This window comes from Pyrus communis, chromosome 1 (genome assembly GCF_963583255.1).
Source record: "Pyrus communis chromosome 1, drPyrComm1.1, whole genome shotgun sequence".
Classification (NCBI taxonomy): Eukaryota; Viridiplantae; Streptophyta; class Magnoliopsida; order Rosales; family Rosaceae; genus Pyrus; species Pyrus communis.
Genome location: NC_084803.1, coordinates 12,587,796 through 12,612,185, shown reverse-complemented (window position 1 = coordinate 12,612,185; position 24,390 = coordinate 12,587,796). Strand labels below are relative to the sequence as shown.

At 36.5% G+C, this 24,390-nt stretch overlaps 1 protein-coding gene and 2 long non-coding RNA genes across 5 annotated transcripts; all 3 read right to left on the bottom strand.

The window, feature by feature from the left end:
• Positions 1-636: 636 nt before the first annotated feature.
• LOC137729591 (uncharacterized) lies at positions 637-3,334 on the bottom strand. The gene is made up of 3 exons (XR_011068016.1): positions 3,204-3,334; positions 2,446-2,504; positions 637-831 (listed from the first exon to the last, which is right to left on the bottom strand). It is a non-coding gene; the product is annotated as an uncharacterized lncRNA (long non-coding RNA).
• A 3,801-nt stretch (positions 3,335-7,135) lies between these two features.
• Positions 7,136-9,833, bottom strand: LOC137729207 (uncharacterized). Its single transcript, XR_011067976.1, has 3 exons — positions 9,703-9,833; positions 8,945-9,003; positions 7,136-7,330 (listed from the first exon to the last, which is right to left on the bottom strand). It is a non-coding gene; the product is annotated as an uncharacterized lncRNA (long non-coding RNA).
• Positions 9,834-15,135: 5,302 nt separating this feature from the next.
• LOC137737091 (golgin candidate 1-like) lies at positions 15,136-21,194 on the bottom strand. Of its 3 annotated transcripts, none has more exons than XM_068476466.1 (21): positions 20,878-21,194; positions 20,061-20,138; positions 19,777-19,829; positions 19,040-19,681; positions 18,863-18,925; positions 18,549-18,626; positions 18,241-18,444; positions 17,989-18,045; positions 17,828-17,902; positions 17,656-17,727; positions 17,235-17,297; positions 17,030-17,128; positions 16,767-16,844; positions 16,589-16,657; positions 16,439-16,486; positions 16,265-16,360; positions 16,065-16,141; positions 15,890-15,935; positions 15,718-15,816; positions 15,570-15,614; positions 15,136-15,466 (listed from the first exon to the last, which is right to left on the bottom strand). In XM_068476466.1, exons 1-21 carry the CDS (start codon positions 20,903-20,905, stop codon positions 15,395-15,397), a joined length of 2,142 nt encoding a protein of 713 aa, XP_068332567.1. In that variant the 5' UTR covers positions 20,906-21,194; the 3' UTR covers positions 15,136-15,394. The 3 variants fall into 3 exon arrangements, with proteins under 3 accessions (XP_068332567.1, XP_068332576.1, XP_068332560.1); XM_068476475.1 differs by having other exon boundaries at positions 16,767-16,838; XM_068476459.1 differs by having other exon boundaries at positions 16,265-16,486.
• Positions 21,195-24,390: the final 3,196 nt, after the last annotated feature.

Genomic DNA, 24,390 nt, shown 5'->3' with positions numbered 1-24,390 from the left:
CTCTGACTGACTGACCGTCACTGACAGTAGGTCACTGTCCTCTGGCAAAACCAATTTTTTTCTTTTGTATTTTGGAATTGAAGAAAACAAAGTTGTTCGTTTGAAAATGATTTTATTTCTGCAAGTAATTTTGATGAATTTTTTTTAAACTATAAATTCAAATGAAATATGAAAAGCACATTAAAGTGCTTTATGCAATTCAAAATTAATTTTATAAAAGAGCTTTCAGACATTGAGCATCAAAATTGTTTCATATTATATTTTGCGTCTTGTAATTACCTTTTTAAGAAACACTTAAGTTTTTTTTAAGTCATAAAATGTTTTTTAGATAAACATTTGTCCAATGTTTATTTTCATGAAAATTCTTAATAAACATTTCAACATGTTTCTAGTGAAAGTAATTACAAGTGCGAGCACTTAAAAAAAAAAAAAAAAAACAAATCAACTGAAGCGTAATCATTTCTAAGTATAGTTTATGAGAATAAGTATTTGTGAAATAGCAGTTTCAAGTAAGTCACAAGTGTTTCTAAAAGGATAATTGACACACCCCGACCCAGAAAGTCCACTTAGACCCTGAATCGAACTGTGCTGGCCGACACCTGGAAGGTGACGAAGCCATAAAATGTGATAGTGTACAAAAAGTGAATAAATTTGAATCTAAAAGTGTCTAAGTACCAGAGTGCGCTACGAGTGGGAGCGAACCCATTTCACACGCGATGTCAGAGCATAAGTAAGGTACAGTAGTATGGGTAAGAATCATACCCTCAAAAATATCCATTAATACTAAGATTCACCACAGATTGTTGTCGATACAAACTCAGCAGCTAAAACCTGGAGGGCACCAAACAGAAGGTGTGAGTAAGCAATAAAACCAAGCTTCCCAAAGTTATTACCTCTCTAAAAGTAATGCCCTAATGTAAAACCCGTATCGTTTTCCATAAGACAGTACAACATATATACATATATCCAAACCATACTCAGAAATGACCAAAACCACGGTTTTCCATTAACTCCACCATACATTAATAAGTAGGCCAAATGAACTAAATCAATACAAAGTGATATATCAGTCAGAGTCATCTAAAATGACATGTACAACTTATTCGTATCTCATCAATCATGGCTAGCATATAAGTCGGAGTCACCTCTAGTGACCTGTACGACTTATCCATATCTTATCAATCCAGGCTAGCATATAAGTCGGAGTCACCTCTAGTGACATGTACGACTTATCCATATCTCAGGATTCTTATCAATCCTGGCTAGCATATAAGTCGGAGTCACCTCTAGTGACCTGTACGACTTATCCATATCTCATCAATCCTGGCTAGCATATAAGTCGGAGTCACCTCTAGTGACCTGTACGACTTATCCATATCTCATCAATCCTCGCTAGCATATAAGTCGGAGTCACCTCTAGTGACCTGTACGACTTATCCATATCTCATCAATCCTGGCTAGCATATAAGTCGGAGTCACCTCTAGTGACCTGTACGACTTATCCATATCTCATCAATCCTGGCTAGCATATAACTCAATAAGTATACCTGCACACGAGTCGGAACCACCTAAAGTGGTCTGTACGACAGGACTGGGTGTAAATAAATAAGCTCAAGTGCTACGATCACGTGAAGACTGGGCGAATAATCGCGGGTCACCTACGAGTCGGAACCACCTAAAGTGGTCTGTACGACAGGACTGTGCACCTACCTTGAATCCAAGGTGAGCATAAGGTGCGGGAGGTGAACATCACGTGAAGGACTGTGCCCTGGCCACGGGCGGGAGCACTAACACCGGGGTGCAGGTTTATGAGCTCTCAATGCATCTCAATATAACATGTGCAACTCATGGCAACCAGTACGACAGTATCGAAGTTGCCTAACACATAACTGTAGTCATGCTATAACGAAATCGATTCAACTAGTACCATAAACTCACCTGAACTTACCTGGGTGTCCTGAGTTCACTTTTGCACTTGAAAGCATTCCCAATAATTATATGCAAGTAATATACATATTGATATACTATGATGCAATCTAATACTCAACCATGTCGTAGCATGTTCAATTATAAACAATACAGTGAGAAGTGTACAATCAATAACGCATTACTCCCAAACTATTTATTTTCAGGGATAATTATCCTTGACGACCCAATTAACACTAATTTAGCTAACTAATTCATAAAACTAAAACTTGCCTTTACCAATTTCCTTCGCCTTACTCAATTTCCCAAGCAAGGCTTTGGTCTCAAATATTTTATGGCTGCATCTAACGTCTCGTTAGACTGCCTACGTACCCTAAATAGGGATCAAGCCATTCGTAGTTCATATCGTACTTCAAGCATTCACAATAATTATATATGAAAGTAATATACCTAATCAATTTAAAAGTGTCGATAGAACTCTCAATAATATGTACGATAAAAAGGAAAAGATCCACTTACTTGGAGTCCACGCTATGATTCTCTAGCGCACACATCGAGGCGTCCTGAATGATTGGTCCCTGTGACCAATTATCAAATCACATCTCAGAACTCTTATCCGAAGAGTACGTAATTCACATAAAACACAACATCAACGACATTCTAAAATAGTTTGATACCCATTGACCACAAGTCAACCGTCGATCAAAGATCGATGGTAGGGTTTACAACCCTGTATAACTTGACCCGGAAGATCCGCATATCAGATTTCCAATCCGCAACTCCCAACGATCCACAATATGTTTCAAGAATAACATACTAAAATTTCATTACGATCCAACGGTCCAATCTCCGCCAATTGCCTAAAACAAGTGGCCATGAACATTTATTTTACTAACTTACAAATCCAATTCAGGAAGATCCGTAAGTCGGATTCCCGATCTGTAAATTCCTATAATCTTTAAATATTACGTATTATAATATATCCCATTTTGGTGACGATCCAACGGTCGGATCATCGATTCACATTTTCATCAAGTAACGTATCGTAATGAATTTAGGTTCCAACTATCAACCTACGTCATTCAAATGACAAAACTGAATTCAAGACATTTGACATAGCCTAAAAATAGCATTGGCGGCCCACTGGCCATGCGCCGCCGCACGCGCCGCCGCGGGTGGCGGTCGGCCGCCCCGACTCGCCGGAAAATCCAACTATTTCCAAAAATTCTCAAACTTCACAGAAATGAAGATCTCAGTGAGTGGAGCAACTTTCATACCTGCCACGAAGTCCAAAAGTGGACGGAAGATGGTCAATTTTGCCCACGAAGCCGGCGGATGCCTAAAACTTCCCGACGTCGATTCGTCGTCTACGGTGGTCCAACGGGGTCAAGGTTGGTTGGGTTTTGCTCCTGGGATTGTGGGCTACAAAGCCCAAGTGGTGGCATCGGCCATTGCTTTGCCGATTGGCCGGAAAATCGAAAAGGGTGGCCGGAGCACCATTGATTTTCGTCAACTTTCGTGGCCTCAAACCGTCTCATACCATGGTCAATCAAGGTGGTTCTTGGGTGGGTTTTGTAGAGGGGAATGAGAGCTTCAAGATGGTGGTGGTGGCATCGAAAAACTCCACCGGAGTTGGCCGGAATCGGCCTTGGAAGGTGGTCTCGTGGTGGCGCGGGTATGGGTGCACGGGAAGCTCTCTTCCCTGTTTTTTTTTTTTTTTTTTTTTTTTTTTTTTTTTTTTTCTTCTTTTCTTTCCTCCCTCCGTTTCTGATTTTGGGCTTCCCCCACAAAGTGGGGGGTTTAATTTAAATACACACTAAACCTTGAATAACCAATTTCGAACGTTCGTAACTATACCGTTATAATCCGGACGCGCAAACGGCTTTCGCCTATACGTTCGTACCAAAGAGTACTACGAGGATATGCTTAAAGAATAAGTCACACATCTCTCAAGTCGATGGTCAACGGAAGTCAAAGTCCTTGCCTCTAGGGCAATTTAGTAAATTCACGCTTTTAAAATAAAATAAAAACGTAAAATTTGGAACGGGCTGTCACAATCTACCCACCTTAAGAAAATTTCGTCCTCGAAATTTAAAATCATCAGTCCAAAGTAGAATACTCAAAATTAAAGAGATATATGTATGTAAATACATACACGAGGAAGATACAAAGTGATGGCGACTACATAAAAGAGGATGACATTCCGTCATGATCGGAGCGTAGTGACTCTTCTTTCATGCCTCCAAATTCCTACTATCCTCTCATAAACGTGTTCAAAGCGTAACGCACTTCGAAATTAAGCATGTAATATATATATATTTTTTTTTGGGTCAAGCCCAAACAACCATTAACGAATTAAATAAGTAAATACAAATATTAACGTAGAATAATCTACTTGTTTACTTGCTTAACAACCCAACGAATAAGTTATTAATATTACGGTCTGCACCCCGCAAAACCGACAATTCACTGTTGTCTTGATAAGCAAGTAACAATTCCCGAGGGTGCAATATTACCATCTTGCCCCTCAATGGGAAATACACATGCCAGCCTCGATCGTACTCATTCGCTACCTTCTGAGGCAACATCGTCAATAACATAAATTTTCTACATCACAATCTCAATCAAATATTTGTTCGCAATAATCTGCTGTAAATCACAAACTGCACATACAATATTTGTATTATATTTCGAAGGATACCATACTCCTAAACAGGAATGTAACCGTAGTTACCCATAATTCTAACAAAAGTATGCATTCATTAAATATGCGTTGTGCGTAAAATCTCCATACATCAACTCCAATGATACCATAGTTAACCCGAAATTGTAACCGTGGTTACAAGTGACTAAAATGGAGATAAGGATATACTGCAACCATGCTACTGGTGGGACAAACAAGATGCAACTCGTCCACAAAGGTCTGAGTAACTCATTTCAAACTAATCGTTAATCTAGGGATAGAAATGCAATAAGGAACAACTTCTAATACTCAAAACCTTCATAACGACTTCCAAAGGCTTGGAAGTAAAACATGTAACACGATGAAATATAAATACACCAAGATGATAATCTTGTCAGGTTTCTGTTTGCTGAAATTGGTATAAAAGTCTAGGAGTAGTTTTCTCAAAAAGTCATCGTCCTCTGGACGCACTTAGAAAATTGTAGTTGTCCAGAAAATTTTGAACTCTATAATCTCAATATCCTCACAACATTAATCAAAGGCAAGGTCCATCTAGAGTGAGGATTCATTTAAAACACATCAAAGGAAGCCTCGATTTTATCTCTTCCCTACTTCCACATTTGGTCACGTCACAAAGAGAACTTCTAGATCACATCACCCGAAGAGGTTGACTACATCCCACTTCTATCTTAGTGGTCTTCACAAGTGTCTTATTGTTGAAATTTCAACACCCATTTTCAGGAAATAACTATTGCCAATACTTCAATTTTTTGAGCAAGAAGAATATTGTTTTCTACTTAAGTAAACAACCACCAATTGGAACATCATATAAGCGTATCATCAGTTTAGCATCACGATTAATGAATTTCACATTCTTTACATATACCACATATCTCGAACTGCGCATATAAAAAGATACTTCCCAATTAAATAGAAAAGGACAAGCTGGAAATGTGCAAGAGTAGATACGCGATAATGCACTCATAGATGCTAATTTAATTCTACTATTGCCTCTGACAGAACTTAGCTTGTTCCAAAAAGTAAATGTAATAAAAAGTTCTAAGATCAATGAAGATTTGGACACACTTTTCTACATAAGAGTCCCAATCAATATTCCAATGAAATTAGAAATTGTTAATTCTAGGTCAGAAGTATGATAGTTCATCTTTAGCGGTTCTACCATCGAGAAACATAAGCGTTAACATACTAAGAAAGTCTGAATCCGAATTGACTTATCACATCAATCGACAATCATCATGCATCATCAAAATCTCCACCGAGAAGTGTCATTTAGCCTTCGAAATAAGGTGATGACTGTTGACTTTAGGTCAATGAATAAGATGATTCGTTTCAAACGATTCTAATCGTGAAAAGTAAAAGCAATACTCCGTCATGTTGCCATACCAACTTAACAATGTGGTGGTATCCGCGGTAGGATTTTTGGGATATGACGCCAAAAGTATATGTCCTCGAAATTTACAGTACTACTAACCAACTCTACGACACGAACTAAAAGGTCTTCACAGTTTCCTCGACACTTATAACAATCTAACAGTGAGATATCATCCCGCATTTCGATTCTAATGTCTATGGAAGTGATCGAGAGGTGGTTAGTCAAAGGGTTTTCGTTTACCTAAATAAGTGATAAGGTAAAACAACAATCATGAGTTTAACGTCCTATTGCAAAGCTTATTCCTAAGCTTCCACGATCCTAATTTATTCGGCTCAAGCGAAGTAGTTCATTGATCCTAGGAGGATTTGATGATTGCTTTTCGGATTTCTACAACTCCCAGGATATGACAACTTACATTCGCAAGCCTATTCTCACACATTTAATAAGTACAACTACGAAAGCAAAAATCTGGAATAGCGTTGATTGAAAAATCTCAATGCTAGAAAAAGACCTTGCTTAATATCTACTTTCAAAAAGACTTCATCGACAGTCGATCTTCCTCCTAAAGATCCAACATGAACACAAGTACGCTTGAAGATATTAGTGCTAATAGGGACCGAACAATAATTATCCCTCCGATGATCTTCCGCGGAATGTTACTAAGAAATCAAGATTAACTAAGATTTCCAATCTTTAAAGAATCAATATTAATGGCGGTAGGACAATGATAGAATTATTTGGTAATATCTCTGGCAATACATGATTATCAAAACATTTACTTAGGCCATCAACTTGCCTCACTTTTATACCTTTCCTCCACAAGGAAAATCTTCGTTTTAGTTCTATGGACATGGCCAAAATGATCATCTAAAATGTCGTGAAGACAACATAATTGTCCAAAACTTAAGAAAAGTTAGCATATCTTTCCATATTCGACGAGGTGGCATCATTCGAGCGTCAAACACAAAAACCAAGAGTGCTCACATCACGCGTGTGATGAACACAATACTGCCCAACATATGCTCTGATACCAAACTGACACACCCCGACCCAGAAAGTCCACTTAGACCCTGAATCGAACTGTGCTGGCCGACACCTGGAAGGTGACGAAGCCATAAAATGTGATAGTGTACAAAAAGTGAATAAATTTGAATCTAAAAGTGTCTAAGTACCAGAGTGCGCTACGAGTGGGAGCGAACCCATTTCACACGCGATGTCAGAGCATAAGTAAGGTACAGTAGTATGGGTAAGAATCATACCCTCAAAAATATCCATTAATACTAAGATTCACCACAGATTGTTGTCGATACAAACTCAGCAGCTAAAACCTGGAGGGCACCAAACAGAAGGTGTGAGTAAGCAATAAAACCAAGCTTCCCAAAGTTATTACCTCTCTAAAAGTAATGCCCTAATGTAAAACCCGTATCGTTTTCCATAAGACAGTACAACATATATACATATATCCAAACCATACTCAGAAATGACCAAAACCACGGTTTTCCATTAACTCCACCATACATTAATAAGTAGGCCAAATGAACTAAATCAATACAAAGTGATATATCAGTCAGAGTCATCTAAAATGACATGTACAACTTATTCGTATCTCATCAATCATGGCTAGCATATAAGTCGGAGTCACCTCTAGTGACCTGTACGACTTATCCATATCTTATCAATCCAGGCTAGCATATAAGTCGGAGTCACCTCTAGTGACATGTACGACTTATCCATATCTCAGGATTCTTATCAATCCTGGCTAGCATATAAGTCGGAGTCACCTCTAGTGACCTGTACGACTTATCCATATCTCATCAATCCTGGCTAGCATATAAGTCGGAGTCACCTCTAGTGACCTGTACGACTTATCCATATCTCATCAATCCTCGCTAGCATATAAGTCGGAGTCACCTCTAGTGACCTGTACGACTTATCCATATCTCATCAATCCTGGCTAGCATATAAGTCGGAGTCACCTCTAGTGACCTGTACGACTTATCCATATCTCATCAATCCTGGCTAGCATATAACTCAATAAGTATACCTGCACACGAGTCGGAACCACCTAAAGTGGTCTGTACGACAGGACTGGGTGTAAATAAATAAGCTCAAGTGCTACGATCACGTGAAGACTGGGCGAATAATCGCGGGTCACCTACGAGTCGGAACCACCTAAAGTGGTCTGTACGACAGGACTGTGCACCTACCTTGAATCCAAGGTGAGCATAAGGTGCGGGAGGTGAACATCACGTGAAGGACTGTGCCCTGGCCACGGGCGGGAGCACTAACACCGGGGTGCAGGTTTATGAGCTCTCAATGCATCTCAATATAACATGTGCAACTCATGGCAACCAGTACGACAGTATCGAAGTTGCCTAACACATAACTGTAGTCATGCTATAACGAAATCGATTCAACTAGTACCATAAACTCACCTGAACTTACCTGGGTGTCCTGAGTTCACTTTTGCACTTGAAAGCATTCCCAATAATTATATGCAAGTAATATACATATTGATATACTATGATGCAATCTAATACTCAACCATGTCGTAGCATGTTCAATTATAAACAATACAGTGAGAAGTGTACAATCAATAACGCATTACTCCCAAACTATTTATTTTCAGGGATAATTATCCTTGACGACCCAATTAACACTAATTTAGCTAACTAATTCATAAAACTAAAACTTGCCTTTACCAATTTCCTTCGCCTTACTCAATTTCCCAAGCAAGGCTTTGGTCTCAAATATTTTATGGCTGCATCTAACGTCTCGTTAGACTGCCTACGTACCCTAAATAGGGATCAAGCCATTCGTAGTTCATATCGTACTTCAAGCATTCACAATAATTATATATGAAAGTAATATACCTAATCAATTTAAAAGTGTCGATAGAACTCTCAATAATATGTACGATAAAAAGGAAAAGATCCACTTACTTGGAGTCCACGCTATGATTCTCTAGCGCACACATCGAGGCGTCCTGAATGATTGGTCCCTGTGACCAATTATCAAATCATATCTCAGAACTCTTATCCGAAGAGTACGTAATTCACATAAAACACAACATCAACGACATTCTAAAATAGTTTGATACCCATTGACCACAAGTCAACCGTCGATCAAAGATCGATGGTAGGGTTTACAACCCTGTATAACTTGACCCGGAAGATCCGCATATCAGATTTCCAATCCGCAACTCCCAACGATCCACAATATGTTTCAAGAATAACATACTAAAATTTCATTACGATCCAACGGTCCAATCTCCGCCAATTGCCTAAAACAAGTGGCCATGAACATTTATTTTACTAACTTACAAATCCAATTCAGGAAGATCCGTAAGTCGGATTCCCGATCTGTAAATTCCTATAATCTTTAAATATTACGTATTATAATATATCCCATTTTGGTGACGATCCAACGGTCGGATCATCGATTCACATTTTCATCAAGTAACGTATCGTAATGAATTTAGGTTCCAACTATCAACCTACGTCATTCAAATGACAAAACTGAATTCAAGACATTTGACATAGCCTAAAAATAGCATTGGCGGCCCACTGGCCATGCGCCGCCGCACGCGCCGCCGCGGGTGGCGGTCGGCCGCCCCGACTCGCCGGAAAATCCAACTATTTCCAAAAATTCTCAAACTTCACAGAAATGAAGATCTCAGTGAGTGGAGCAACTTTCATACCTGCCACGAAGTCCAAAAGTGGACGGAAGATGGTCAATTTTGCCCACGAAGCCGGCGGATGCCTAAAACTTCCCGACGTCGATTCGTCGTCTACGGTGGTCCAACGGGGTCAAGGTTGGTTGGGTTTTGCTCCTGGGATTGTGGGCTACAAAGCCCAAGTGGTGGCATCGGCCATTGCTTTGCCGATTGGCCGGAAAATCGAAAAGGGTGGCCGGAGCACCATTGATTTTCGTCAACTTTCGTGGCCTCAAACCGTCTCATACCATGGTCAATCAAGGTGGTTCTTGGGTGGGTTTTGTAGAGGGGAATGAGAGCTTCAAGATGGTGGTGGTGGCATCGAAAAACTCCACCGGAGTTGGCCGGAATCGGCCTTGGAAGGTGGTCTCGTGGTGGCGCGGGTATGGGTGCACGGGAAGCTCTCTTCCCTGTTTTTTTTTTTTTTTTTTTTTTTTTTTTTTTTCTTCTTTTCTTTCCTCCCTCCGTTTCTGATTTTGGGCTTCCCCCACAAAGTGGGGGGTTTAATTTAAATACACACTAAACCTTGAATAACCAATTTCGAACGTTCGTAACTATACCGTTATAATCCGGACGCGCAAACGGCTTTCGCCTATACGTTCGTACCAAAGAGTACTACGAGGATATGCTTAAAGAATAAGTCACACATCTCTCAAGTCGATGGTCAACGGAAGTCAAAGTCCTTGCCTCTAGGGCAATTTAGTAAATTCACGCTTTTAAAATAAAATAAAAACGTAAAATTTGGAACGGGCTGTCACAATAATACTTATGTACTTACTTTCTGATTTAACCTAATAAAAATTGTCATACATTCTTTGTTTTTTAAAGTCCAACAAAAATTAATAAGACGTTCATTTTTTTTTTCAAAACAAGAAAAGATGCGTTAAAAGATGATTGTACAAATCAAAATGAGCACTTACTAGTGAGTACCAAAGTACTATCCTTTTATAGAATAGTTGAATGTTAATAGAAAACTAACAACGCACACTGAGTAAGAAGGCAGTGAGCAAAAACATTCCTGAATAAGAATACGATTTCCACGTAAAAGCTAAGGCGTCGTCAATAGTAATCACACTTTAAGTTTCTCCTGATAAGCTACTCAGTATTGCGGTCTAGTGATATTCTTCTTCACTTGTAAGTGAGAGATTTTAGGTTCGATTCTCGCCAAAGGTGAGTTTGAACCACATTATTGCTAGCACATTGTGAGGCTAAACTCACTCCCTCCCCTTAATGTAAATAATATCGTTTGTTCAAAAGTTTCACCCGACAAAATTTTGACTAGGAAATACTTTTCAAGCACCAATAACATACAAGATTTTTATAACAATTGGTTCTTTATGTTTTAACATGTCATCCATATGATGATCATTCATATTTTAAGCTCATCAATTTACTCTTCTATCTATTGGGTCAGTCATTAATTTATATGAAATCATGTCATTGGCTTTGGGGATTTCATACGTGTGCCACATTAACACACTAATAAAATTTTGACAGATTAAATGACAAGAACGATATTAATATAGACACCGACAGATAAATGATAAATTGATAAATTGTTAACATACATAACCAGCAAGACTTGGCTGCTGAATTTTTAGTAGTCACTCCTGCTTACATCCAATTCATGGTTGACACGTGTCCAAGTTTTGACACGTGTCTATCCGAATTTGGTGTAAGCAGAAATGGCTGCTGAATGTTCAGCAGCCAAGTTAATTCCCATATAAAGGATTTATGGTGATGGTGACACTTTGATCTTTGTCGCGTTGTTGGTTAATTGAAAGAATCCAAATAATATTTGGGATTTGGGAACAATTAATAAGTTCTATGAATGGAATAACATATGTTTTGGGAATTGGGAGACAATTGATTTGGATAAAGAAACGTTCCTTGGCAGCCATCATCGATTCAACAGCCAAACAATTTGTTTGACAAAAGCAAAACCAAAGAATTTGAGTTCGGTCTTTTTCACGAAGGCCGAAATTCCAATCATCCCTGCCTTTTAACGAAGAATATTTAAATACTTTAAATAATTTAGTTTTCGTACTCCATATGTTCGCCTCTGAATATTAAATTTACGTGGGCGCTCCTTAACATCTCCAAGATAATGATTTTTAACCCCTTCAGTGACCCTCTTGTTTCCTGCCACAGAAAAAAAAATTAAAAAAAAAAAAAAATTTCCTTCAAGGTTCTAGATTTTCATCTCAAGTCCAAAACTTCCAATTATGCATTTTTCATGACAATATTATAAAATATGAACTGCCAATTTAGTTTCTGAATTATCATCTGAATGAAAATTAGGTCCTTAAATTATTTTTTTTTTCAGAAAAATCAGTCATTGAATTCTAAAAATCTATCAATTACATCCCTAATATTATATTCGAAGTTACTATATTAAATTTTTTGTCAATTTAAGTCACGTTATAGTTAACTTTGGATGATAGATTAGTAATTTTTCATAAAGAATAATGTATATAGTTAACTTTGGAGGCTATATTAGACATTAGATTCGTAACCTATATGAAATGTTAAAGATTTATAGGCGAGAAAAAAAGGGTATTACACTCTAAAGTGTGTCAAGCAACTTAAGTTGATGAAAAATTGGATGAAATAGCTTCGAATATAATAGTAGGGATGAAATTAGTAATTTTTAATGAATTCCAGTACTATTTTACCGAAAAAATAATTCAGGGACTTTATTTTCACTGAGATGATAGTTCAGAGACTAAATTGGCACTTCACCTTATTATTAATATAATTTTTATGAGCAATGCAAGATCAACTTTGTAAGCCAAATTTTATAAATTACATGACGTGGTTGTTAATGATTGACTTATTATTTAAGTACTGATTAACGTGTTTACAATACCTTCGTCACCAAGTTTATCTTCCATTTTCAACTTTTTCTTTTCATGTTGGCTTTTTTAGTTTTGATGTTCAAAAGCCTAAAATCATCCATTCAATAAATGTGAGTTCACCGCCACTACAGAATTACGTTTCAATAAAATAATCATATATATAAGTTTTTTAAAACTATTATAATTTTAGTAAATTAAGATACTATATAGTGAAAAACTTGTTTCATATAAATTGTTCTTATATTAGACAACTCATATTTCTCTTTTCTCTTCTAGCTTTTGCTAATCACACACTAGGAGATACTTTCCAAGTACCTTTTAAGATTCTCCGAGAGGATTTTGACGAGGAAAGATTTTTCAAGCATCAATAACATATAAAGATTTTATCACTAATGATCCTTATGCTTTTAAGCCTTTAACGGGATGCCGATTTAGTTTTTTATGTTTCAAACTCATCAATTTCATCTCTTATTTATTGGGTGAGTCATCAATTTTGTCCTCACAGTTTGATTATGTTAAAAGTTTCGTTAGTGGCTTGATGTAGCACACGTATGGAGCCTAGAAAAGCCCATCACATTGCACCCATGTATAATATAAAAATTAACAGTTTAAAATTTAGAACCCGTAATCAAAATGATAGGGGAAAAGCAAAGCTAAATATAAAAGCCTAATAAAAGTGAGCCATAACACATTATATAATTTATAAATTTAATTTAAAAATATAACCTCCTTAGCACTATTGACATTTTTTTTTTTATGAAGGGGGAGGCAAGGACTGACTGACTGACATTAATCCACTTTCTTTTTTTCTTTTTGACTTTGGGGGTTAAAGAAAGCAAAGTTGTTCACAAAAGTGAGTCCTTTCATGACACAATTGTAAAATTAAAAATGGTTTTTTGAGTAAGTTTCTATTTCCTCATATTTTTCCTCTCCTTCCCTCCCACATTCTTTCCCCTCTTATTTTTCCTCCCCTTCTCTCTTCTTTTATTTGAACGGTCACGGTTAAGTTACGTCAACATTTTATATTAATTTTGTATAGAGAAAGAAAGACAAAATAAAAAAAATATGAGAAAAGAGAAGGGAAGGGGATGAGAATAGGAGAGAAGGGAATCTAACTCTGTTTTTTGACAACTAAAGTTGTTTCTGTTCATTTTATGTGTCTTATAAATACCTTATCAAGAAATACTTAAACTTCTTTTGGATCATAAAAATGTTTTTTGAAAAAATGTTTATCAAATATTTTTTAATAAAACACTTGAATTCTTAATAAACATTTCAACGTGTTTTTAATAAAAGTGATTACGAGTGCAAGAGTTTTATAGAACAACAATTCCAATTGCGGCGTAATCATTTCTAACCATAGTCTTTGAGAATAAGCATTTATGAAAAAGCAGTTTCTAATAAAGCCCAAGTGTTTGTAGAATAGCTAAATGTGTTATGACAATCAAGAACGCCCCTTGGCAAGAATCTAATAAGAAAATATTGTTGCTGGGTAAGAAAATGCTTTTCACTAAAAGCCAATGAGCACTGATGGCTTCCTTGACAAGATTGTGGCTTTACTGTTTACAATACCTTCGTCACAAAGTTTATCTTCCATTTTCAACTCTTTCTTTTCATGTTGGCTTTTTTAGCTTTGATGTTCAAAAGCCTAAATCACCCGTTCAATAAATGCAAGTTCACCGCCACTACAGAGTTATGTTTCAATAAAACAATCATATGTATAAGTTTTTAAAACTATTATAATTTTAGTAAATTAAGATAACATATAGTGAAAAACCCATTTCATATAAGTTGTTCTTATATTAAACAGCTCATATTTCTCTTTTCTCTTCTAGCTTTTGCTAATCACACACTAGGAGATACTTTCCAAGTACCTTTTAAGATTCTCCGATAGGATTTTGACTAGGAAAGACTTTCCAAGCACCAATAACATATAAAGATTTTATCACTAATGATATTTATGCTTTTAAGCCTTTAACAGGATGCCAATTTAGTTTTTTTATGTTTAAAACTCATCAATTTCATCTTTTATTTATTGGGTGAGTCATCAATTGCGTCCTCACATTTTGATTTTGTTAAAAGTTCCGTTAGTGACTTGATGTAGCACACGTATGGAGCCTAAAAAAGCCCATCACATTGCACCTATGTATAATATAAAAATTAACAATTTAAAATTTAGAACCCGTAATAAAAATGATAAAAGAAAAGCAAAGCTAAATATAGAAGCCTAATAAACGTGAGCCATAACACATTGTATATTTTATAAATTTAATTTAAAAGTTTAGCCTTCTTAGCACTATTGACATTTTTTTTAATGAAGGTGGAGGCAGGGACTGACTGACAGTAGTCCACTCTCTTTTTTTCTTATTGATTTTGGGGGTTAAAGAAAGCAAAGTTGTTCACCAAAGTGAGTCCTTTCTTGACACAATAGTAAAATTAAAAACGTTTTTTTTGAGTAGGATTCTATCTCCTAGTTTTCCTCTCCTTCCCTCCCACATTCTTTCCCCTCTTATTTTTCCTCCCCTTCTCTCCCCTTTTATTTTTATTTGAACGGTCACAGTTAAATCACGTCAACATTTTATATTAATTTTGTATAAAGAAAGAAAGACAAAATAAAAAATTTGAGAAGAGAGAAAGGAAGAAGATGAGAATATGAGGGAAGAGAATCTTGCTTTGCAGAGCAGAAGCAAGATACAATCAAAGCTTTCATCCTTTCCTACTACACTATATCATTGGATGTATCACGCTTGACGCATTCTATGACTGTCAAACTTGAAGATTTTAGCCGAGTAGCTTCTCGCGTGGAGCAAGCTACTGAATCATGGTAAGTTAGTGTTACCAAGTCCCATAGACTCTGCAACTTCTCTAGCCGAAAAATCTTCTGCTTGAGCCTGCGCATAGAATACACGTTTAGGAGAGATGCATAAGACATTTGGTATCATGACCGAATGTTGGCTTCTCATACAAATTGTAACGATTAAGTAGTATCTGTACCTGAAGGCGATGCAGCAAATACATCAAGAAGAGATGCACAAATACCTGTATATGATTTATTCTCGTTACTTTCTGATTTAATTGACTCCACAATGCACATATATGTATGCATATTTAGACTCTTAAAGTGCATGTTGAACTATTTTACCAGGTAGAATAGCAAGATAAGTCGGGCTGTTGGATACTGCCAGAGAAATCTTGTGGCTCTGACAGCTCCTGAATCTAATAGTTTAGCTGCCTTCTGCAACTGCATGAGATGAGGTGAAACTTAGAGTAAGAAACGGAGATCTAGAGTTGTGATAGGTAAGAAAGAGCTTTACCTGAATGCTTGCCCCAGCCATATGACGGTGATGCAACGGAAGAGGCCTGCAGATATTACATTTTAATAAGTTCCATCCAAAGCAAAACAATTATAACATATTTCATAGTACTTAGCAAGATGCCAAAAGAATGTAGGGAAATCATGCACAAGGCCCTTTTAAAGAGTCAACGTACTCAAGTGCCTTCATTTCAGCGTCCTCTTCCCAGGAAGCTGATGCCCGGCGAGAAACCCTACTTCTTTCGGCCTCCACCTGTACATAATGTGAATTCGCATAGAGCAAGCAATAAATGAGATTAAAAAAGAAAAAGTAACTGGACTCTAAAATCTATTATAAAACTATCAAGTAAGCAGCATAAAACACCTAGGAACAGACCTGTGTTTCCTTGATATGCTTCATTTCTTTTTCCAAGTGAAACTCTGCTGCGGCCTTTTCACTAGCCATGGTTTCTAATTGTGTTTGCTTGTAGTACTGAAAATAAATGGAATAAGACGTGTCATAAAGATGCAATATCTGACCATGTAAATAACTGTTCTTGAGTGACATTACCAGTAGATCAGTGAGTTCACGATAGCGCTTCTCTAGCTCCACGTGTTCCTGCAAAATGGAAAATATAGCCTATAAATAACATAGTGCTCAATATAACCTAGTAAAACTATTCATATGAAGATATATGAAAAGAGAGAAAGCAGATATCACCTGGCGCGAGTAATGCTCTGCATCCCTCTTCATGGAAGCCATCTCAACTCTCATTTTTTGGACTTCGGCCTGAAATTGAGCATTTCAAGAAGGTTGTTTGACAAGGCAAAAATTTCAGAACGCAAAGCTACAAATTGATAATAATAACACTGTTGGGCAATAAACAAAGGACACTTACCTCCAAAGAAGAAAGCTTGCCCTCTGCATCCCTCTGACCTTGGTGTGCACGGTCCACTTCTTCCTGCCATGCCTGCACCTTAGCATTCACAACTGTAAGTGAGTACTATAATACCATGGTGAAGATTTAAATATCCTCAACTAATTTGGGTTGGGCTGGGCGCCCATGTGACAATGAAATGATACTACCAAGTAAAAGAAATCACACTAGAAGTTCAAACTATAATAAAATGCAGTAAATATCCATCATATCACAAGGAATACCTGAATTGCTTGATTTGCCTCTTCTGGTGACTTCTTTTGCCCACGCCGAACTTTAGCTTCCATATCTTGCAGCTCTTGATTTAAATTGGCACATTCAACCTGAAGGCATATAGTGCTAATTATCCAAGAATCTTAAAACAGTATTTTATTCCAAAAATTGAACAAACGCATTAGTAGAAATAGAAAATAATATATAATGTTCCACCTCAAGCAATGCCAACTTCTGGTCAAGCTCTGATGCCTTTGCGGTCCTCTCATCTGCTATTCTCTGGATAGAGAAGCATTTACAACGTTCATATAATTAGGAAAAGCATGAACATGCAACATCTTCATAGACAGAACATGGAATAATAGATACAAATCCTGGCTAAAAGCTCATGGAAGAAACAAAATTTGCAAAATCTTCAAAAGTTTGTAAAATGTTCATTAGAAATAAAAATATAATCTGCAAGCACTATTATATGGTTCATGCATATAAAGGAAACTAAGAATGTCAGTAATCATAAGTTTCTATAGGGATGAGAGAATAAAAGCTGATTAAGAAATAATAGTATATACTATTTTTTATCAAGTAATGGTGCATTACTTAGGGAAAGAGTCACAAACTTAAGAAGTGCTCACTTTACCTGGATCCTTGCAAGGGCTGTGGATGCCTCAAGGGCTCTGTGTTCCAGTTCTACTTCCCTTTCCATGGCAGCCTGTTTTACCAGAAAGTGATTATCGGAGTGAGTTTAAGGAAATAACCAAAGATACAGAAATTACTGATAAATTGATAATACTATTGTTGTAGATACACACCATTTTGGTAGCATTATGTGCGGAACGCTCCTCGTCTGCTCTACGTTCTACAGAAGACAACTCCTCTCGAAGAGCCTGAAGAAAATTTCATAAAAACACCATATGCAAGTGTATGCTAAGGGTCCAAATACATGCAGAGAAGAAAAATCATGAACTCTAACCTGCATCATCCTTGTCTCTGTCAGCTCCCTATTTCTCATCATAGACTCCATGTTTGCCTGTTTGGAAAATAATAATAATCAAACTATTATTAAAGCCTCTACTGGTCAAAAATCCAAGTTGGGAACATTCATAATTGCATGAATAGAGTAATGAAAAAAGTTGATATAGGTACTTCACGCAAACCAGTCCTTAGAGAGAGAGAGAGAGAGATAATTTATGCATCAATAATTAAATGTGTAAGTGTAATGAACCTGCAGTGAAGCCAGACTCCCTTCAGATAAGGCAGCCTGTTTCTTAATTCCATCCATGGAACTGGCAAGGGCCTCGATTTCAGAATTCTTAGCCGCCAAGGCCTCAACCATATTTGACTCTATTCTTGTCACTTCACTTTGGGACGTGGACAAATCTTTTTGTAGTTGCTTTATGCGAGCCTCATATGACTTGCTCAGCTCTCTCTATCAAAATAGCAGTCAGCATGTCATACCAATAGCAATAGATCATATGCCACAAAGGTTGAACTTCACATGACCCCTGAAATATAAAACAGGATGTGTCTCACCTCTGACACGAGAAGTTCCTCTAGCTGTGCATTTTCAGATTTGTATTCTTGAAGTCGAGACGAAAGTCCAGCACAAACCTAATAATCAATCATAACCAAAAGATTAACAAAGAACTCAAACAGAAAACTTATAACCGATAAGAAATTTCTCATGGGGGCATAAGGCTTATTAAAGTATATGTGAAACAGGCTCATTCGATAATGGTGACCTTTTCCAAGAGACTGACTGAAAGAAAAGTCGCATTCCTACTTCAACGACTTGGGGCTGTATATTACACCAACAATAAAGAAAAACAGAAAATAGTACAGCTTACCCTTGCTAGCCTTGCCTCTTTAGACTGACCAGTGGATACAGCGGTTTTAAGCAATCCTTGAGCCTGTACACCAACTAAAGAAACTATTCAATAATAGCCTAGATGGCAAGTTAACAAGATTCAAAGCAAAATAGGAATGAAGTACACAAGATATTCACCCTGTAGTAAATAACTTACCTCCTCAATTTGATCCCGTTCCTGTACTTTCACTGGAGAGCTGCCAGATTTATGCTCAAGTTGCTTAGTTTTCTCAACAACCAGTTCTTCATTGCCATCAGTGACTTTCGATTGAGTTTCGCTGTTACTGATGGAATCAGGGGTAGATTCTGATCTCCCTCGGTCAATTTCTGGATGAAAATCAGGAGCTCTAGATTTGTTATCTTGGCCAGCATCAACTGATCCAACCTGATGGTTTTCATCCACAAACTCAACTTCATTGGCAGATGACAGCAAAGGATGTTCTTCACGACCATCTGAGGCAATCTCATTGACAATCTTATCATTAGAAGTTGATGTAATAGCTTCCCTATCAGCAATAGTTGTTGAAGCTTCTGCTTGTTTAACATTACTCTCATCGACTTCAAATGCCCATGTCTCTGTTAAGGGAATGCTTATTGTGGTATCTTTGTCAAGATTTTGTTGCTGGTCATTGATGGTTTGACTTGTCGGATCTGCAGAGGGTGTCCCGTCATTTTCATTTAAATGAACATCACTGTCTATTTCAGGTGTCACATCTGCTTGTGATGCCAACGTACTGATCTGTTCACGTGCAGAATCACTTATTTTCTGAGATTCAATCATGGACTGCCTCTTTTGAGCCTGTAAATATCCAATGCGTGAGACCAAAACCTTTATAAATGTCCATGCGTGTGTGGAATATTTACGCTGTATTTTCATTAGTAATCTGGCAATACCTTGGTCTTCAACATTTTCCTCTTATTAGCTTGAGATTCTTGCCCATTAGAAGCTTCAGAAAAGGAACCAGAATTAAAATTGGCAACAATTTTGGCGGTTTTCAAGTTATCTAAAAGACAGACAGTAACTTGATAAAGTAAGAGTTAACGGATGCATATTCTAGGACCCATTATCAAGGCACCAACTCATTAGTGGGTAACATCTGGTTGCAGCATCCCAACTCCAAACCAAAACAAAAATATATAAATAAAAAAAAAAAAGCAGGACAATTCGAAGATAATACCTGGTGACTGGGAAGGCGACTGATCATCCAACTCACTGACAACCAGCTTTGCCCTTCGATCAACAACTTCAAACAAACCTGAGGCCAATGGAAAAAGTTATAAACTTTACACATCAAGGTCACAAGAGATGGCGCAGTAATACAAGGAAGTCTGATGGGAACTCTGATGTGGAGCTTCTACAGGGATGATCTATATAGTAAACAATCATATATGGTATAAGATGGGTGGTGCAGGTGCAAGAACTGGGATTATTATAAAACCTCTTTTCTTTTGTGATAAAAACTCACTCTTGCGCTTAACCTATTACTGTTAACTGCTTAACCAGTAGTATTATCCTATGGACCTAAACCGAGCTGACAATACCAGTTTGATACCAAGAAGAACAATTTCCTCCACCGATAATGCATCACTAACCTGCAGCTATCTATCGCCCACACACTAAAACGAATAACCAACCAAATTTCTCTAGCTCACTTTCATGTCATTTCCGGACAATTCATGAAATGCGGAATCCTACCTCACAGGTTTTCGGTTTATAGCGTGTCCAAACTAAATTTTTCATTGTAATACGAACTCCGAAACACAATTCAATAAGGAAATAACCAATGCCAATGACATCAGGATCATCAAACATGCAAATCCAACGTAACCCGATTATCGCTACCATATTATCCATAAAACACCTCAAAAAATTACAATTACTAATTAAGCATAAGATCAACCCTAAAATACATTTCAAATCCAAAATCCATAATGCAAACCAAATTAATTAACTAAAGCAACAAATTAATAGAAAAATAAATCGAGGATCCGAACCTTCAGCAGCTTTGAGCCACGCAGCCATTGTTATGAAACCAAATTCGGATCTTGCAACAACTGCGGCTTAGAGACTGACCAATGGAGCAGCTTCCATGGAAGAAATTGGGGAGATTATCCAAACGGCGTGGTTTGGAGTCGGAATAGCTCGAATTCGAGAGCGTAAAAGCTTCCTGCGATCTGCGTGAAATGGGTCCTCCTCTCAACTCTCTCGGGGGTCGTCAAGGCAGTCGCAACTCGTTTGACTCGTGACTCAGTCGTGATTCGTTAGTAGGGAGGAAGGTTTTTGCGCTAACGAGTAAAACTGAAGAAACAGAGACAAGGCTGTTCAAGTGAGATCGCGACCACCGTATCCGTATTTACTCTTATGTGCCACGTGGCTAATGCGTAGGGACAACGTTGTGACGTTGTCTAGTCTGGTGGGCTTTTGGACCAATTAAAAGATAATTCAGTTTAAATCATAGCCCGTCACATCTTGTTAAATGTTAAAACTTAGGCCCAAGTTTATATGGGCCTACAATATTTTGACAGATATTCTTTTTCTTTGTGTTTGGTAGCAAATGTCTCTGAACTTTACCATATGTTTAGTTTTCGTTCATGAACTCACATATTAGTTTCTCCGGTCCTCTAACTTATCTCTGCGTTGCATGAGATATTGTTCCTTTAAGGATAGTCTTCTTTTCCATCAAATTTAAGGTATAGTGATTTTTCATACAAAAAATCTCACTTATTTTAAAAAGAAAAGAGCTCGACTCCTTAGAGTTAAGGAGGAGTTCCTCCTCAAAATACTTTGTGGCCTATTTACAAAATTTTGTACTTGTGCTTGGAAGCGTTTATATTATAAATTACTATGCAAAGATCATCTCTGCAAAAAAAATCAATTATAACTAAAGTTGTTTAGTCAACCCTTAAACACTTCTGATCATAAGTAAGAAGTTCTATGAATAGGTCACGATGTATTTTAATGAGGAGTTCCTCCTCAATCCTTGAGGGACAAGTCTTTTTCTTTAAAAAAATTTATTTTCTTATTTTTAGATGAAAATTTTATTTTATCCTTAGCTTAACGGATAAGTTGAAGTTAATGCAAATGCATAATAGTACAACAAATGACGTAATTTAAGAATGGAAGAAACTATTAGTAGAATTCAGGGACGAAAATTAAAAGCGTGGTATAAATCAAGAATTTTTGCTACAATTTATTCTTTTTTTTATTGGACGAATTATGGGTGCTTGATTTTGTTGGAAAATGGTAACTGCCCCGTTCAGGAGCTGCTGCTGCTTTTTCAAAAAAAAAAAAAAAAATGAATGCATATGGTGTTTGGTTAAACTGTGGTGGGAGGAAGTTGAATTAACCCTTGAGTTGAAAAGCAACATTTTCGCTGCTTTCACTTGTGCTTCTGTACAAATCATATTTCCAAAAAAATATAAAAAAAAATCATATTTCCAAAAGGCATTGAGGCCTTTACCGAAATTTTCTACATGGCGATGGTACCCTCCGTTTCTCTCACGCGGTCTCCTATCTAGCCCGAGTTGAAGACTTACATGGTACATTGATCGTTTTGTAAATTTTGTTCTCCATCTCATATGTCAAATTTAAACTATTATTAATTGTATTGCTTACTTCTCAAAATTTTAATTAGTATTTTTAAAACAAAAAATTATAAAAAGTATTTATTACCACTAAAAATAGATTTGAAGCTGCTGTCAAATTTGACAGCAACTTTCTCTGCTATCAAATTTGACAGCAACTTTCTCTGCTATCAAATTTGACAGCAACTTTCTCTGCTGTCATCCAATGTTATGCCACATACGAATTGACATTTCAGTTGAAAAGCACTAGTGTTGTATTTTTTTACCGTTAGATGATGTGAACTTTTTGACATCTCATTTTGAGATGCTTTTAGTTTTTCTCTTTCTTTCTTCTTCTTTTTATTCTCAAAATAATTTTAGAGTGTCCCAACAAAACAATAATTTTAGGGTATTTTTTAATTAAAGTACGATTTTAAATGCTAAGTTATGTATATGTGTAGTGAAATTTAGTTTCGTTTTCCGAAACAAACAGTTTGCAACATTATGCCTTTTTATTATACACTTTCGCAAAACTCACCAAACACTAAAAAGCTGTTGATTGTATTCGCAGCAGATTCAAAATTTAGTTTACCAAACGCATGACTACTTTTTTCACAATTACTTCTCACATTACACTTCCAAAAATGAATTTTCTCACAAAGAAGAATAAGTGTTTGGTTCCACAAAATTGTGAAGAAATTGTACTTTAAATTACTTCATATTATTAATTATTTTGTGAATGTCGTCTCTACAAAAAATTAATTAAAAATATATTGTTCATAATGCTTTTATCGATTCTAACCATCTGCTTTGAAACAATTTAATGATTAAAGATCTTATATTTTATGATTTTTTACACAGATGAACATTTTTACATAACTATTTATAGTATAAACATTTTTGGTCCTATATACGATGTTCCATGATTCGGCTACGTAGTAATTTAAGGTAAATTTCCTTCATAATTTTTGTGGAGCCAAGTTATTCTATCAGAATCTATAAATGTGGCACCAAATTTTAATAAGAATTTTTGGCAATGAACGTTGTAAGAATTTTAAAACTAATACTCAGATCGAGCTTGTTTGCCACGAATTATAAAATGATCAAAGCACTTTTGGCAATATATTTAGAAGAAAAACTTAAAAGAGCTTGTAGATTATTTAAAAGCACTTTAGCGCTCTCTTCATATGCACTTTCAAATGCTTTGAAAATCACCTCTCTTTTTTTTTAAATAATAATAATAATAATAATAATTTCAGATTTAACAAAAGCGCTTATGAGTACAATAGTGTTCCTACATATAGAAGAAACCCAAACAAAATTGCTTAAATCAAAAGCCCTTATGAAAACTTTGCTGACTGATCAAGATCAATAGACATTAATCAATTACAGGTTGGATCAAATATGAAGATTGAAGGAGAAAGTGCTTAAAATTTAATTTGTCTAAATCAAACAAGTCCATATCAAATAATCATGCATGCACGCGTCTAGAAGGGGGGCTGTGGCATTGGCCCTTCAGAATTTCAGCTGTTAAACCAAAAAATAAAAAAGCTGTAGCCGTGAATATTGATATTAATATATTTTATATTTATATATCTATTCTTCTATTCTATTAAGAGAAGAGGCCTTGTCAACTTTTTGTCCCTTTTTTTCCTATTTTGCCTTTACTTTCAATACATAATGTTGATATGAGGAGGGGAAAATAGTAATTTTGTATCTTTTGAACCTTTCCCCTTTTTTTTCCTATTTTGCCTTCACTTTTGATACACAATATTTATATAAGGAGGGCAAAATAGTAAGTTTGTATCAAAATATTTACATAAGATAAAAAATATGCACTTACTAAGATAAATTGTCCCACCATCATTTTTTCATACGCGTAAGTGAAATCATGATGTTTTTTGGATAGTTTGAATGAACTGAAGCGATTGCGCTTGATGAGTA